Source organism: Lissotriton helveticus, chromosome 12 (genome assembly GCF_964261635.1).
Source record: "Lissotriton helveticus chromosome 12, aLisHel1.1, whole genome shotgun sequence".
NCBI lineage: Eukaryota > Metazoa > Chordata > Amphibia > Caudata > Salamandridae > Lissotriton > Lissotriton helveticus.
This window is the reverse complement of record NC_136073.1, coordinates 10,721,083-10,737,178: the sequence shown is the minus strand read 5'-3', so window position 1 is coordinate 10,737,178 and position 16,096 is coordinate 10,721,083. Positions and strand designations below refer to the sequence as shown.

The 16,096-nt window shown below is 58.0% G+C and overlaps 1 protein-coding gene across 2 annotated transcripts in view; it reads left to right on the top strand.

Moving 5' to 3' along the window:
- Positions 1-16,096, top strand: part of PALM (paralemmin) — a 182,890-nt gene that overhangs the window by 142,427 nt on the left and 24,367 nt on the right. For both annotated transcript variants that reach the window (XM_078670806.1, XM_078670805.1), the window contains exons 4-5: positions 2,261-2,391; positions 7,633-7,762. In XM_078670806.1, the coding sequence (XP_078526932.1) occupies positions 2,261-2,391; positions 7,633-7,762 (261 nt within the window). The remainder of the gene's footprint in view (positions 1-2,260; positions 2,392-7,632; positions 7,763-16,096) is intronic.

Below are 16,096 nucleotides of genomic sequence, written 5' to 3'. Positions count from 1 at the left end.
AATGGAGAAGGCCGGGGTGTCTGCCTGTGAATGACGGACAGCCGCTCTCACGCAGGGACGGAGAATCCAAAGCCCAAAACTATGACGCTGAACGCATCACTGGCCTACAGTGGATTCTGCCATAGACTTCAATGGCACTGATTCATTACGAAGGGCTTTAGAACAGTAAGCCCTGCGTCGTGCGTCACAGTTCAGAAAGTTGCTTTACTTCCTGGCTTCTGTCTCCTACTTCAGAGGGAGGCGGGCACGTATCCTGGGACATACAGCCCAGAGTTAAATACATCAACTTGTTTAGCAATACGATCTTATCTCTAAATAAATCGATCTATTTAATATTTGTACAGGAATGTGATGGACATATTTTCAGCCCAGAACCTTATGGAGAATTCACCCCTGCCCGGCACATCTGGCTACTAGGTGCGCCTTCTCCCGCCCACGCACTACACACGCAGTGACTGACTACTCGCCGGGCCCTTCAAGACAGTGCTTTGGGTCCTTACCAAGAGCTAGGAAAGCGCTATAGAAGTGTTACAGTACAATAAACGTGAACCCCTTGGAGGCAACGCTTACAGGTCTGGCCTCCACTCCGGCCCACCCCTGTGACTATGCTGACAGGGCGTCGGCTTCAGTGTGGGGGGAGGGAGTTCTGGGGGGGTTGAGACGTTTGTCAGCAGGAACCAGGAGTACTAATGGGCTGCTGTCCGCGCAAGGACTGCTGACTTTCAGAGAGAGATAATGGCCTTGGAGGAACAGCTGATGGGCTCAGAGTGGACCCTACACGTAGCCGTGACATACTTCCAGCCTCACTGCAGACTGGAGATGGGAAGACACAGGGGAATTCCACGTCGCCACTGAAGGTTTTTGAGCCTGTGGGGGTTCGTGCACACACATTTTGGGGGGCACAAGAACTTCTTTTGAGCCTCACCATGCATGACCGCGACTTCCAGGTGTGCCCCACCCCCACACCTGCAAGGAGCGCTCTGATTCCCAGTGTGCTACCCCAACTTCAGAACACAGGATGGGGTGTAGATAGCAGCTTTGCCTCAACTCTGAAGAGTTTTTGGGATTGATTTATTGGCAAAATGTATGCACCGGGCATGGGAAACATCATTAACAACGAAGGCAGTACTACGCGTAACGTTTACAACGAGGCACTTACCACGTAAACGTCTTTCCAACGCGTATGCCTTCAACGATCGTATTTACCACGAAAAAAAAAACCGAAGGATTAAAAAGGGGGGTTGGGGGGGGTCTCCCCCCCCATAAAAAAACGATCCCGCCGTGCCGAAAAAAACAGTGTCATAAGAGAGGAAGCGGAATAAACTTCCGTTTCCTCTTTATGACGTAAGAACGACGTGGCAAAGAAGATGAGGGGAAAACGAATTCCGTGGTAACGCATGCGTGGAAAAGGCATGCGTTGCAACGGAATTCGTGGTAACAACATATAACCCCGGGCATAGTGCTAAACATCTTAGTGTGCAACAGCGATAACACAGAATACTAGACAATCATAGACCTTATACTGCAAATTTTACAAAAATATATCTTATTTTTATGTTTATTTCAATTTTTTCATCTTAATTGACTACAAGTATAAAAAACACACACATACTAACAATTAATGATCATAAAAAATACATGTGGAATCTTTCCCTATATGTAAAATACCACGGAAGTCCATGTGAGGTATGGTCAAACCATAAAGTGCTAATAGCTTCAAAAAGCAGACATGAGGATAATCACAGATGTTTACAATATGTATGATTCATTTGCATTGCCACTTTAACAATTAGTGAATATCGCTCTTATTGTCTACATGCTATGAAAAACACCGGCTACAGATGGTTAATGTCGCCAACGCGTTTCGGGTTTAAGCCTTCCTCAGGGTGTTCTCACCAGTGGTAAACTAGAACTGGGAAAAGATTTTATATAAAAAATATTTCTGTTACAGCTGCAAATGCACTAAACAAATTTCAAACAATACTGATAGACCCTACCCCTGTATTTACTAAGAAGCTTGAATTCAAGATTTCAATTCCGCCATTACGCGCACTCACAGTCATCCATCCATACTGCAGGCACACACATCAGCACATCATTCAAGAGAGGGGATATATATACATATTGAGGTCATTTTTTTCAGTTTTTGGGATTGAACCTTGCACTGGAGAAGCTTTGGAAGTTGTTGTCACGCGCCCTTCTCTAGTGTGAGAGAGCGACAAGATGGCGCCCACGTGACCTGGCTCTTTCTCTCTTCCAGTCCAAGGCTCTGCGCGAGCGATGGCTGATGGAAGGCACCCCTTCCTCAGCCTCCGAAGAAGACGAAGCGATGAAGAAGCAGATTCAGGAGGATGAAATGAAGGCCAAGGAACTGGAAGACGCCATTCAGAGGTACCGAGTGCAGGGGCGCAGACTTGGGGTCCCAGGAGGAATGCGACAGGATCGTGTGACACTCGATGGAGGGGGTGGACACAGAGGGGACACTGTAGCGCCTGGAGGTGGTGGGTAGAGATGAAGGCCCATCTGGGTGGTGATGAGGGGGTCACTGGGGGGGCAAAGCCAAGGCGTCCTGGGTACAATTGGGCTTTGGGTGCCACTATATCCATGTCATCAATATGAACCTACAGAAATATAGGTAGGGATGTGTGACTTTCCTGTTCTTACTGCTATATCTGCTCTCCTTAACGACATGGAGGTTGTCAACATCTTCGTCCTGTAGTTTATGGTGTGCGAGAGATTGACTCCCCACTCCCTTGGGATTAGGGGGGAGATTGAAGTATGACTGCTGTGACGTGTGCAAGTAGGATTGAGGACAGTGAGGACAGGAAGGAGGAGCAAGGGGTCCCTAGAAAGGTGATTGGTGGAAAGGAACCCTCTGGTGGAAGAGGACAGAACTGCAAGAATCCCCTGAAGGTGGGATGGTGAGCTGAACAAACACGAGGCCTGAGCGTGACATTCCGCGGCTCGCGGAGATTGCAGAGTTGTTCTCACTCGGCATAGAGCAGAGTTTTTTCCTCCCTTGCGCTCGCCAACGTTAAGTTGGTGAGTGCGAGCTTGGAAAATCCTACTCCAGACCGCCTCCCGCGAGATTTATTAACGCAGACGGCCATAGATGGTCGCTACTGCCTGAGTTGAGAAACCTTCTGTTCGTGTTGAGGAAGCTGCCGTTCGAGTATAATATCTAATTGAGCGACAAAAAGAGTTCTGTGCCCCCTTGCACTGCGCATGGAGCCGTTCGGGCTGATTTTACAGCACGGGACAAACACCCAGCACTAAAAATCAGCACGAACAGCGTGACGCAACACACTCCGCCGCTTGCGGAACTCCGCGTTTTCTACATAGCGGAACTCCAACTCCACCCAGGCCTGACCAACACCACCGGAGGTTTGAGGAGGGCGGGACCTTATCTCCCACACTCCCCTTCTTACAGATACATTGGGGACTCTCACTTGCCCTCATTCTTTGGAGAAAAATAAGTCCCTGCTCGTAAAACAAGATGGAAACCCGTCCCCCAAGCCTGGAGCCCTGCGGCAGCCTCATAGAGGGCCGCTAGGGAGACCTGTGCTGGCCGCAACAACAGGGGCCGGGCTGCCCGGGCCCTGAGGCAAGCATGCAAAGGGAACCCCAACCGTGGTCTACTGTTAGTAAAACAACCACAGAAGGGTGCCGAGGCCCCCACGCAGGCCCCGGGCACCGGGGCCACTGAACCTGCTGCACCACTTGTTCACAACACCGACACCCCCACAGCGGGAAGCCTCGGTAACGTGTGCTGCAAGAGCGCGTGTCTAGAGTCTGCCAGAGCATGTCGAGCTAATACTTGTAAGATGTGGCCCTGCTGACTTCTGGGGTCCCCGGGGCCTGGGGTGATGCCTGCAGCCCATGTCTTCAGTCAGGCACCGTCAGTGTGCACCACCGCGCCTGCACCTCGGTGCTGGGTGATCTGAGCCTCACCCACTGGACGGAGGGGGTACCGGTGCTGTATGATCAGAGCCCCCCCTCGAAGGAGGAAGCACTAGTGCTGTAAATGTAAATGTAAATGTAGCCATACTTGTAAAGCGCACTGATACTCCTGAGTGTCCTGGCGCTGTACTCATACCGCTAGGGAACCCTTCCTGGTTTTTCCCTGTGAAGTGCCCACTCCTGGGCATCCCCAGGGTGCAACCAGGCATCCCTAGTGCTGTAGGGGGCCGTTGTGGAGACTAAGCAAGCTATTGCCCAGAGTTGCAGCGTGGGACCCATGCTTAGAGTAGGCACCGAGGCAAGAAATCAGGTCCGAGGAATTATGAGCCCAAGATCCGCCGAGACAGGAATTGAACCCTGGTCCCGGGCCAGACCTCTGCATCAGGAACTGTCATGCTGTGTGAGCCCCATTGCAGGGGGCACCGGTGCCTGGGCTCAGTGAACTCCTCCAGCCTGCCTGTCTCTGCAATCCCAGTCTGGGGTCTTCAGCCCGGTGCCCTATTGATGCCCACACCCCAGGAGGGGCAGTTTCTGAGGCTCCCTGTCTCCTACACCCCCATCCCTCTTGGCAAGATGAAGTAGGGACTCACTGCCAGTTTCTGGGGTTCCACAGCCCCCCCCCCCCTAAATCCAGCTGACGCCCCCCATGGTTGCCAGGAAACAGGCACCAGCGCTGGACTCCGTGTTCCCTGGCACCGGCACCGGCGTTGCGGCTGTGGGGGGTGGCATGGGGGGTGGTAGCTAGGGGTGCTGTAGGGTACCTAGCAACACCAACTGATCCATTTCTGTGGTGTTTATGGGGGGGGGGCAGAAAGAATCTATGGATCAGGGGAGGGGGAGACTGGGAAGCCGTTGCGGGGTGCACGGGGTGGTATGGGGGGGTTCAATAGGGCTCCTAGCAACAGCAACCGATCCATGCCTGTGGTGTGCATGGGGGGGGGGGGGGGGGTCGCAGAAAGTATCTACCGGGGAGGGGCGCCTTCATTGCACAGTGAAGGGGACGCAGTGAAGCCATACAGGCGGGGCCGCAGCTACCATTGGTTCAGGAGGTGCAGTGGAGTGGTATGACAGTGTGGAGTGCAGTGCCACCTAGAGGCAGGGAGTGGTATGACAGAGGGAGTGCAGTGCCACCTAGGGGCAGGGAGAGGTATGACAGCGGGAGTGCAGTGCCACCTAGGGGCAGGGAGTGGTATGACAGTGGGAGTGCAGTGCCACCTAGGGGCAGGGAGTGGTATGACATTGGGAGTGCAGTGCCACCTAGAGGCAGGGAGTGGTATGACAGTGGGAGTGCAGTGCCACCTAGGGGCAGGGAGAGGTATGACAGTGGGAGTGCAGTGCCACCTAGGGGCAGGTAGTGGTATGACTTGCAATGTCTGGTTAGTACATGAGGAAGACACCTAAAAGAAAGGATATGGTGTGTGTGACAAGAGGAGACAACTGTACCCAGGGAAGAGGTGGAGAGAGAGAGAATATTAGAGGCCCCGGGACAGAGTCTCGAAGGACTCTCATCGAGGGGAAGTGGAAGTGGGCTGATTTCATCACCAGGAGATTGAGAACGAGTGGCGGGAGGGGCCTAGAGTTAACCAGACAAGAGGGGTCCCTGCAGTACCAAGAGAGAGGAGTTTACTGAGCAATATGGTGTGGGCAGTGGTATCAAACGCATCAGAGAGGTGACCAAGAATGAGAGTTGCAGCAACCGGTGGTGGCGCGTTGCATCCTCCCCCGGAGAGCGTGATCCTGCCGGCAGCGAGCATGGGCGCACTGAAGCCATGAAGAGAGAGGAGTTGGCCTAACGGCTAGGGCGGTCGACCTCGAATCTGGGGAACCGGGTCAGAGTCTCGGCAATGACACTGAACATCCTGTGATTCTTGGCAAATCTCTTAACCTCCCAGTGCCTAACAAAAATGATTAATGTGTCCTCATGTAACTCAACTGGTGCTATGTAAAGCGCTCTGATACCCAATACCGGGTCAAGTTTGCGCTATATAAAACTCCGTAAAAAATTTTTTTTTTTAAAGGTGGAAAGGGGAGCCAACGGGCTTCCAGAAAAGTGGAAGTTGTTCAGTCACAGCTTCCGGGGACCTTTACGAGGCGGCCTCAAGGGCGAGTGTCCTCAAGGCAAACTCACAACTCATGAAGGTCGAGGCCGAAACGCGTCTGTAAGCAGAGCACTCGGTGTTCCTGGAAGGAGACCAGCACAGCTGACCTGTGTGGGTGACCACGCGAGGTCAGCTCCATGTGGATGAAGGCTCGGTGCTGACGCACCGGAGGGCACCCGTTCCAGGAGAGGCGAGAAGGACAGCTCTGCTAATAGAGACTTTTCCCTACAAGAATCCTCAGTTGGAGGTTTGGCTGTGGGACGGATGCTATCTGCGTCAGGATATTGGTGCATAAATTAAACATACAGCTGGATGAGTTCAAAAACTACTGAGAGGGCTATAAATTCTGCTTTGTTGGCGGAGTTTTGGCCACTCCGCGTTACGCATGTAATGCGGAGATTCAGCCCAATTCCACCAACTGCTGCGTGGTGGAGTTTTTTCTCACGTGCAGCTCGCCAATGGTAAGTTGGAGAGTGCAAGCGAGAATTTGCGTCCCCTCGCACGATTTTCGGGTGCTAGTAGGGCACCCGGTAGGATTTTTCCAACACTGGCAGTCATGACCGTTCGCCGTGAGAAAGATGAGGCTCGAGTGGAAAATCTACTCAAGTGGCAGCGCCAGCCAAACCAACAGGGAGTGGTATGACAGTGGGAGTGCAGTGCCACCTAGAGGCAGGGAGTGGTATGACAGTGGGAGTGCAGTGCCACTTAGAGGCAGGGAGTGGTATGACAGTGTGGAGTGCAGTGCCACCTAGAGGCAGGGAGTGGTATGACAGTGTGGAGTGCAGTGCCACCTAGAGGCAGAGAGTGGTATGACAGTGGGAGTGCAGTGCCACCTAGAGGCAGGGAGTGGTATGACAGTGGGAGTGTCATACTCGTTAGAAAGCTGCGGCTCGAGTAGAAAATCTACTCGAGTGGCAGCACCAGCCAAACCAACTTGACAAGCAGCGCCCTCTGGCTTACCGGTGGGTGCTGTGTGTGCTGATTATTCAGTGCGGAAAAAGCTCCCAGCGCTACAAATCAGTGCAAGCCATGCAATGTGCCAATTTCCCCGGTTTGCAGAACTCCGCATAATCTCACAGAGTCTTACTGTAACTCCGTGGAATTCCTCAGAGTGAAACCCAGCAAGTTCTTCCCAACCAAAACTTTTAAGGATATTGGGCCTGATTCACAAAAGTAATCTGAGACAAAATCCTAACTTTACGACTTTCGGTATTCACAAAGGGCATTTAGGAGTATAACGTTCTGAATCCTAACTTTACTACTCCTAAATGCATTTTGTGAATACCGAAAGTCGTAAAGTTAGGATGTTTATCTCAGCTTACTTTTGTGGATCAGGCCAGTTGTCTTTATTCCACTAGATGTTTCTACAAGTCATGCTTTGTTTTGACCTCGCTGTTTCTTTGTCTAATTCATCACTCACAGATCATGTCCCCTCCATGGGCTACAGGAGAAGAGGCGAGCCCCTGAGTACATGCCCCCTTCAGGGGCGGTAGGAAACAGGTGCACCAATCACAATGTCTAACTGCCTTTAATCTGTATTATCCCCCCTCTCTCCCCGCCCCCATCCCCACAGACTGGAGAAGGAACTGGAAATCCTGGAGAATGGAGTCTCGGCCACATCCACACAGGAGAACCTGGCGGAAGAGGCGGCCAAAGGGGCGGACGTGGAGGAGCTGAAGAGAGCAGTGAACGACGTGCAGAAGGTAAGGGGTGGCCCTGGTGGGGGAGAGGAGGCCAGGCAAAATAAAAAAACAGAGAACTTACCTGCGGCATTGCTCCTCTCCCGATCCTGACGCTGGTCCGGTCCCAGGCTGATCACACTGTACAGGCTTCCAGAAGCCAATCCCAGCTCTGCTCTCATGCTGGCAGCGCTGTGATTGGTCAGAGCGCCCTTGTTTTGTGCTCAGACAGGGACTGGAAAACTGTGGCTTTTCTCCACCCGGATGTACAACACAGCTGTGTGGAGAAAGGCTAAGTGCGCATGATGGTTTGTCCAGCCTAAAATGGCCAACCAAATAGTTGTGGGCACTTAGCAGTGCCCATCACCCCTCCTCCGCACTGCTGTTGCACAGAGTGCATGGCCCCGCCCTATGACACGCTCACTGGCAGCCGCAGGTAAGAACAAAAAAAAAAGGTAAACAAAATTGGTTTATCATTTTGTTTTTCAAGTATTTACCTCTGCTGCCACCTAGTGGGGCGACACTCCTCTGCCATAATGGAGTTATGCCAGAGCTGCAGCAAGTGAGAGGCTTCTCCGTCTGAACACAGCAATGGAAGAGCTCTGTGGCGCCCTCTGGGGCCCGCTCTCTGCCATTGCCTCTCCTGTATCACACCAGAGGGCCCTCTGAGCAGGGACACAGCAATGGAAGAGCTCTGTGGCGCCCTCTGGTGCCCGCGCTCTGCCATTGCCTCTCCTGTATCACACCAGGGGGCCCTCGGAGCAGGGACACAGCAATGGAAGAGCTCTGTGGCGCCCTCTGGTGCCCGCGCTCTGCCATTGCCTCTCCTGTATCACACCAGGGGGCCCTCGGAGCAGGGACACAGCAATGGAAGAGCTCTGTGGCGGCCTCTGGTGCCCGCGCTCTGCCATTGCCTCTCCTGTATCACACCAGGGGGCCCTCCGAGCAGGGACACAGCAATGGAAGAACTCTGTGGCGCCCTCTGGTGCCCGCGCTCTGCCATTGCCTCTCCTGTATCACACCAGAGGGCCCTCTGAGCAGGGACACAGCAATGGAAGAGCTCTGTGGCGCCCTCTGGTGCCCGCGCTCTGCCATTGCCTCTCCTGTATCACACCAGAGGGCCCTCCGAGCAGGGACACAGCAATGGAAGAGCTCTGTGGCGCCCTCTGGTGCCCGCGCTCCGCCATTGCCTCTCCTGTATCACACCAGAGGGCCCTCTGAGCAGGGACACAGCAATGGAAGAGCTCTGTGGCGCCCTCTGGTGCCCGCGCTCTGCCATTGCCTCTCCTGTATCACACCAGAGGGCCCTCTGAGCAGGGACACAGCAATGGAAGAGCTCTGTGGCGCCCTCTGGTGCCCGCGCTCCGCCATTGCCTCTTCGGTATCACACCAGAGGGCCCTCTGAGCAGCGACACACCAATGGAAGAGCTCTGTGGCGCCCTCTGGTGCCCGCGCTCCGCCATTGCCTCTCCGGTATCACACCAGAGGGCCCTCTGAGCAGGGACACAGCAATGGAAGAGCTCTGTGGCGCCCTCTGGTGCCCGCGCTCTGCCATTGCCTCTCCTGTATCACACCAGAGGGCCCTCTGAGCAGGGACACAGCAATGGAAGAGCTCTGTGGCGCCCTCTGGTGCCCGCGCTCCGCCATTGCCTCTTCGGTATCACACCAGAGGGCCCTCTGAGCAGCGACACAGCAATGGAAGAGCTCTGTGGCGCCCTCTGGTGCCCGCGCTCCGCCATTGCCTCTTCGGTATCACACCAGAGGGCCCTCTGAGCAGGGACACAGCAATGGAAGAGCTCTGTGGCGCCCTCTGGTGCCCGCGCTCTGCCATTGCCTCTCCTGTATCACACCAGGGGGCCCTCTGAGCAGGGACACAGCAATGGAAGAGCTCTGTGGCGCCCTCTGGTGCCCGAGCTCCGCCATTGCCTCTCCTGTATCACACCAGAGGGCCCTCTGAGCAGCGACACACCAATGGAAGAGCTCTGTGGCGCCCTCTGGTGCCCGCGCTCCGCCATTGCCTCTTCGGTATCACACCAGAGGGCCCTCTGAGCAGCGACACACCAATGGAAGAGCTCTGTGGCGCCCTCTGGTGCCCGCGCTCCGCCATTGCCTCTTCGGTATCACACCAGAGGGCCCTCTGAGCAGGGACACAGCAATGGAAGAGCTCTGTGGCGCCCTCTGGTGCCCGCGCTCCGCCATTGCCTCTCCTATATCACACCAGGGGGCCCTCTGAGCAGGGACACAGCAATGGAAGAGCTCTGTGGCGCCCTCTGGTGCCCGCGCTCCGCCATTGCCTCTCCTGTATCACACCAGAGGGCCCTCTGAGCAGGGACACAGCAATGGAAGAGCTCTGTGGCGCCCTCTGGTGCCCGCGCTCCGCCATTGCCTCTCCTGTATCACACCAGAGGGCCCTCTGAGCAGCGACACAGCAATGGAAGAGCTCTGTGGCGCCCTCTGGTGCCCGCGCCCCGCCATTGCCTCTTCGGTATCACACCAGAGGGCCCTCTGATCAGCGACACACCGATGGAAGAGCTCTGTGGCGCCCTCTGGTGCCCGCGCTCTGCCATTGCCTCTCCTGTATCACACCAGGGGGCCCTCCGAGCAGGGACACAGCAATGGAAGAGCTCTGTGGCGCCCTCTGGTGCCCGCGCTCTGCCATTGCCTCTCCTGTATCACACCAGGGGGTCCTCCGAGCAGGGACACAGCAATGGAAGAGCTCTGTGGCGCCCTCTGGTGCCCGCGCTCCGCCATTGCCTCTCCTGTATCACACCAGAGGGCCCTCCGAGCAGGGACACAGCAATGGAAGAGCTCTGTGGCGCCCTCTGGTGCCCGCGCTCTGCCATTGCCTCTCCTGTATCACACCAGAGGGCCCTCCGAGCAGGGACACAGCAATGGAAGAGCTCTGTGGCGCCCTCTGGTGCCCGCGCTCCGCCATTGCCTCTTCGGTATCACACCAGAGGGCCCTCTGAGCAGGGACACAGCAATGGAAGAGCTCTGTGGCGCCCTCTGGTGCCCGCGCTCTGCCATTGCCTCTCCTGTATCACACCAGGGGGCCCTCGGAGCAGGGACACAGCAATGGAAGAGCTCTGTGGCGCCCTCTGGTGCCCGCGCTCTGCCATTGCCTCTCCTGTATCACACCAGAGGGCCCTCCGAGCAGGGACACAGCAATGGAAGAGCTCTGTGGCGCCCTCTGGTGCCCGCGCTCTGCCATTGCCTCTCCTGTATCACACCAGGGGGCCCTCCGAGCAGGGACACAGCAATGGAAGAGCTCTGTGGCGCCCTCTGGTGCCCGCGCTCTGCCATTGCCTCTCCTGTATCACACCAGAGGGCCCTCCGAGCAGGGACACAGCAATGGAAGAGCTCTGTGGCGCCCTCTGGTGCCCGCGCTCTGCCATTGCCTCTCCTGTATCACACCAGAGGGCCCTCCGAGCAGGGACACAGCAATGGAAGAGCTCTGTGGCGCCCTCTGGTGCCCGCGCTCTGCCATTGCCTTTTCTGTATCACACCAGGGGGCCCTCCGAGCAGGGACACAGCCATGGAAGAGCTCTGTGGCGCCCTCTGGTGCCCGCGCTCTGCCATTGCCTCTCCTGTATCACACGAGGGGGCCCTCCGAGCAGGGACACAGCAATGGAAGAACTCTGTGGCGCCCTCTGGTGCCCGCGCTCTGCCATTGCCTCTCCTGTATCACACCAGGGGGCCCTCTGAGCAGGGACACAGCAATGGAAGAGCTCTGTGGCGCCCTCTGGTGCCCGCGCTCTGCCATTGCCTCTCCTGTATCACACCAGGGGGCCCTCCGAGCAGGGACACAGCAATGGAAGAGCTCTGTGGCGCCCTCTGGTGCCCGCGCTCTCCCATTGCCTCTCCTGTATCACACCACGGGGCCCTCCGAGCAGGGACACAGCAATGGAAGAGCTCTGTGGCGCCCTCTGGTGCCCGCGCTCTGCCATTGCCTTTTCTGTATCACACCAGAGGACCCTCTGAGCAGGGACACAGCAATGGAAGAGCTCTGTGGCGCCCTCTGGTGCCCGCGCTCCGCCATTGCCTCTCCTGTATCACACCAGAGGGCCCTCCGAGCAGGAACACAGCAATGGAAGAGCTCTGTGGCGCCCTCTGGTGCCCGCGCTCTGCCATTGCCTCTCCTGTATCACACCAGGGGGCCCTCCGAGCTGGGACACAGCAATGGAAGAGCTCTGTGGCGCCCTCTGGTGCCCGCGCTCTGCCATTGCCTCTCCTGTATCACACCAGGGGACCCTCTGAGCAGGGACACAGCAATGGAAGAGCTCTGTGGTGCCCTCTGGTGCCCGCGCTCCGCCATTGCCTCTCCTGTATCACACCAGAGGGCCCTCCGAGCAGGAACACAGCAATGGAAGAGCTCTGTGGCGCCCTCTGGTGCCCGCGCTCTGCCATTGCCTCTCCTGTATCACACCAGGGGGCCCTCCGAGCTGGGACACAGCAATGGAAGAGCTCTGTGGCGCCCTCTGGTGCCCGCGCTCTGCCATTGCCTCTCCTGTATCACACCAGGGGGCCCTCCGAGCAGGGACACAGCAATGGAAGAGCTCTGTGGCGCCCTCTGGTGCCCGCGCTCTGCCATTGCCTATTCGTTATCACACCAGAGGCCCCTCTGAGCAGGGGCACAGCAATGGAAGAGCTCTGTGGCGCCCTCCGGTGCCCGTGCTCTTCCATTGCCTATTCGTTATCACACCAGAGGCCCCTCTGAGCAGTTACACAGCGATGGAAGAGCTCTGTGGCGCCCTCTGGTGCCCGCGCTCCGCCATTGCCTCTTCTGTATCACACCAGAGGGCCCTCTGAGCAGGGACACAGCGATGGAAGAGCTCTGTGGCGCCCTCTGGTGCCCGCGCTCTGCCATTGCCTCTCCTGTATCACACCAGGGGGCCCTCCGAGCAGGGACACAGCGATGGAAGAGCTCTGTGGCGCCCTCTGGTGCCCGCGCTCTGCCATTGCCTCTCCTGTATCACACCAGAGGGCCCTCTGAGCAGGGACACAGCAATGGAAGAGCTCTGTGGCGCCCTCTGGTGCCCGCGCTCCGCCATTGCCTCTTCGGTATCACACCAGAGGGCCCTCTGAGCAGCGACACACCAATGGAAGAGCTCTGTGGCGCCCTCTGGTGCCCGCGCTCCGCCATTGCCTCTTCTGTATCACACCAGAGGGCCCTCTGAGCAGGGACACAGCAATGGAAGAGCTATGTGGCGCCCTCTGGTGCCCGCGCTCTGCCATTGCCTCTCCTGTATCACACCAGGGGGCCCTCGGAGCAGGGACACAGCAATGGAAGAGCTCTGTGGCGCCCTCTGGTGCCCGCGCTCCGCCATTGCCTCTTCTGTATCACACCAGAGGGCCCTCTGAGCAGGGACACAGCAATGGAAGAGCTCTGTGGCGCCCTCTTGGGCCCGCGCTCCGCCATTGCCTCTTCTGTATCACACCAGAGGCCCTCGGAGCAGGGACACAGCAATGGAAGAGCTCTGTGCCGCCCTCTGGTGCCCGCGCTCCGCCATTGCCTCTCCTGTATCACACCAGAGGGCCCTCTGAGCAGGGACACAGCAATGGAAGAGCTCTGTGGCGCCCTCTGGTGCCCGCGCTCCGCCATTGCCTCTCCTGTATCACACCAGGGCACCCTCCGAGCAGGGACACAGCAATGGAAGAGCTCTGTGGCGCCCTCTGGTGCCCGCGCTCCGCCATTGCCTCTCCTGTATCACACCAGAGGGCCCTCCGAGCAGGGACACAGCAATGGAAGAGCTCTGTGGCGCCCTCTGGTGCCCGCGCTCCGCCATTGCCTCTTCTGTATCACACCAGAGGGCCCTCCGAGCAGGGACACAGCAATGGAAGAGCTCTGTGGCGCCCTCTGGTGCCCGCGCTCTGCCATTGCCTCTCCTGTATCACACCAGGGGGCCCTCCGAGCAGGGACACAGCAATGGAAGAGCTCTGTGGCGCCCTCTGGTGCCCGCGCTCTGCCATTGCCTCTCCTGTATCACACCAGAGGGCCCTCTGAGCAGGGACACAGCAATGGAAGAGCTCTGTGGCGCCCTCTGGTGCCCGCGCTCTGCCATTGCCTCTCCTGTATCACACCAGAGGGCCCTCTGAGCAGGGACACAGCAATGGAAGAGCTCTGTGGCGCCCTCTGGTGCCCGCGCTCTGCCATTGCCTCTTCGGTATCACACCAGAGGGCCCTCCGAGCAGGGACACAGCAATGGAAGAGCTCTGTGGCGCCCTCTGGTGCCCGCGCTCCGCCATTGCCTCTCCTGTATCACACCAGAGGGCCCTCTGAGCAGGGACACAGCAATGGAAGAGCTATGTGGCGCCCTCTGGTGCCCGCGCGCTGCCATTGCCTCTCCTGTATCACACCAGAGGGCCCTCTGAGCAGGGACACAGCGATGGAAGAGCTCTGTGGCGCCCTCTGGTGCCCGCGCTCTGCCATTGCCTATTAGTTATCACACCAGAGGCCCCTCTGAGCAGGGGCACAGCAATGGAACAGCTCTGTGGCGCCCTCTGGTGCCCGCGCTCCGCCATTGCCTCTTCTGTATCACACCAGAGGGCCCTCCGAGCAGGGACACAGCAATGGAAGAGCTCTGTGGCGCCCTCTGGTGCCCGCGCTCCGCCATTGCCTTTTCTGTATCACACCAGGGGGCCCTCCGAGCAGGGACACCGCAATGGAAGAGCTCTGTGGCGCCCTCTGGTGCCCGCGCTCTGCCATTGCCTCTCCTGTATCACACCAGAGGGCCCTCCGAGCAGGGACACAGCAATGGAAGAGCTCTGTGGCGCCCTCTGGTGCCCGCGCTCCGCCATTGCCTCTCCTGTATCACACCAGGTGGCCCTCCGAGCAGGGACACAGCAATGGAAGAGCTCTGTGGCGCCCTCTGGTGCCCGCGCTCCGCCGTTGCCTCTCCTGTATCACACCAGAGGGCCCTCCGAGCAGGGACACAGCAATGGAAGAGCTCTGTGGCGCCCTCTGGTGCCCGCGCTCCGCCATTGCCTCTTCTGTATCACACCAGAGGGCCCTCCGAGCAGGGACACAGCAATGGAAGAGCTCTGTGGCGCCCTCTGGTGCCCGCGCTCTGCCATTCTCTCTCCTGTATCACACCAGAGGGCCCTCTGAGCAGGGACACAGCAATGGAAGAGCTCTGTGGCGCCCTCTGGTGCCCGCGCTCCGCCATTGCCTCTCCTGTATCACACCAGGGGGCCCTCCGAGCAGGGACACAGCAATGGAAGAGCTCTGTGGCACCCTCTGGTGCCCGCGCTCTGCCATTGCCTCTCCTGTATCACACCAGAGGGCCCTCTGAGCAGGGACACAGCAATGGAAGAGCTCTGTGGCGCCCTCTGGTGCCCGCGCTCTGCCATTACCTCTTCTGTATCACACCAGAGGGCCCTCTGAGCAGGGACACAGCAATGGAACAGCTCTGTGGCGCCCTCTGGTGCCCGCGCTCCGCCATTGCCTCTTCTGTATCACACCAGAGGGCCCTCCGAGCAGGGACACAGCAATGGAAGAGCTCTGTGGCGCCCTCTGGTGCCCGCGCTCCGCCATTGCCTTTTCTGTATCACACCAGGGGGCCCTCCGAGCAGGGACACAGCAATGGAAGAGCTCTGTGGCGCCCTCTGGTGCCCGCGCTCTGCCATTGCCTCTCCTGTATCACACCAGAGGGCCCTCCGAGCAGGGACACAGCAATGGAAGAGCTCTGTGGCGCCCTCTGGTGCCCGCGCTCCGCCATTGCCTCTACTGTATCACACCAGAGGGCCCTCTGAGCAGGGACACAGCAATGGAAGAGCTATGTGGCGCCCTCTGGTGCCCGCGCTCTGCCATTGCCTCTCCTGTATCACACCAGAGGGCCCTCTGAGCAGGGACACAGCGATGGAAGAGCTCTGTGGCGCCCTCTGGTGCCCGCGCTCTGCCATTGCCTATTAGTTATCACACCAGAGGCCCCTCTGAGCAGGGGCACAGCAATGGAAGAGCTCTGTGGCGCCCTCTGGTGCCCGCGCTTCGCCATTGCCTCTTCTGTATCACACCAGAGGGCCCTCTGAGCAGGGACACAGCAATGGAAGAGCTATTTGGCGCCCTCCGGTGCCCGTGCTCTGCCATTGCCTCTCCTGTATCACACCAGGGGGCCCTCGGAGCAGGGACACAGCAATGGAAGAGCTCTGTGGCGCCCTCTGGTGCCCGCGCTCCGCCATTGCCTCTTCTGTATCACACCAGAGGCCCTCGGAGCAGGGACACAGCAATGGAAGAGCTCTGTGGCGCCCTCTGGTGCCCGCGCTCTGCCATTGCCTCTTCTGTATCACACCAGAGGGCCCTCTGAGCAGGGACACAGCAATGGAAGAGCTCTGTGGCGCCCTCTGGTGCCCGCGCTCTGC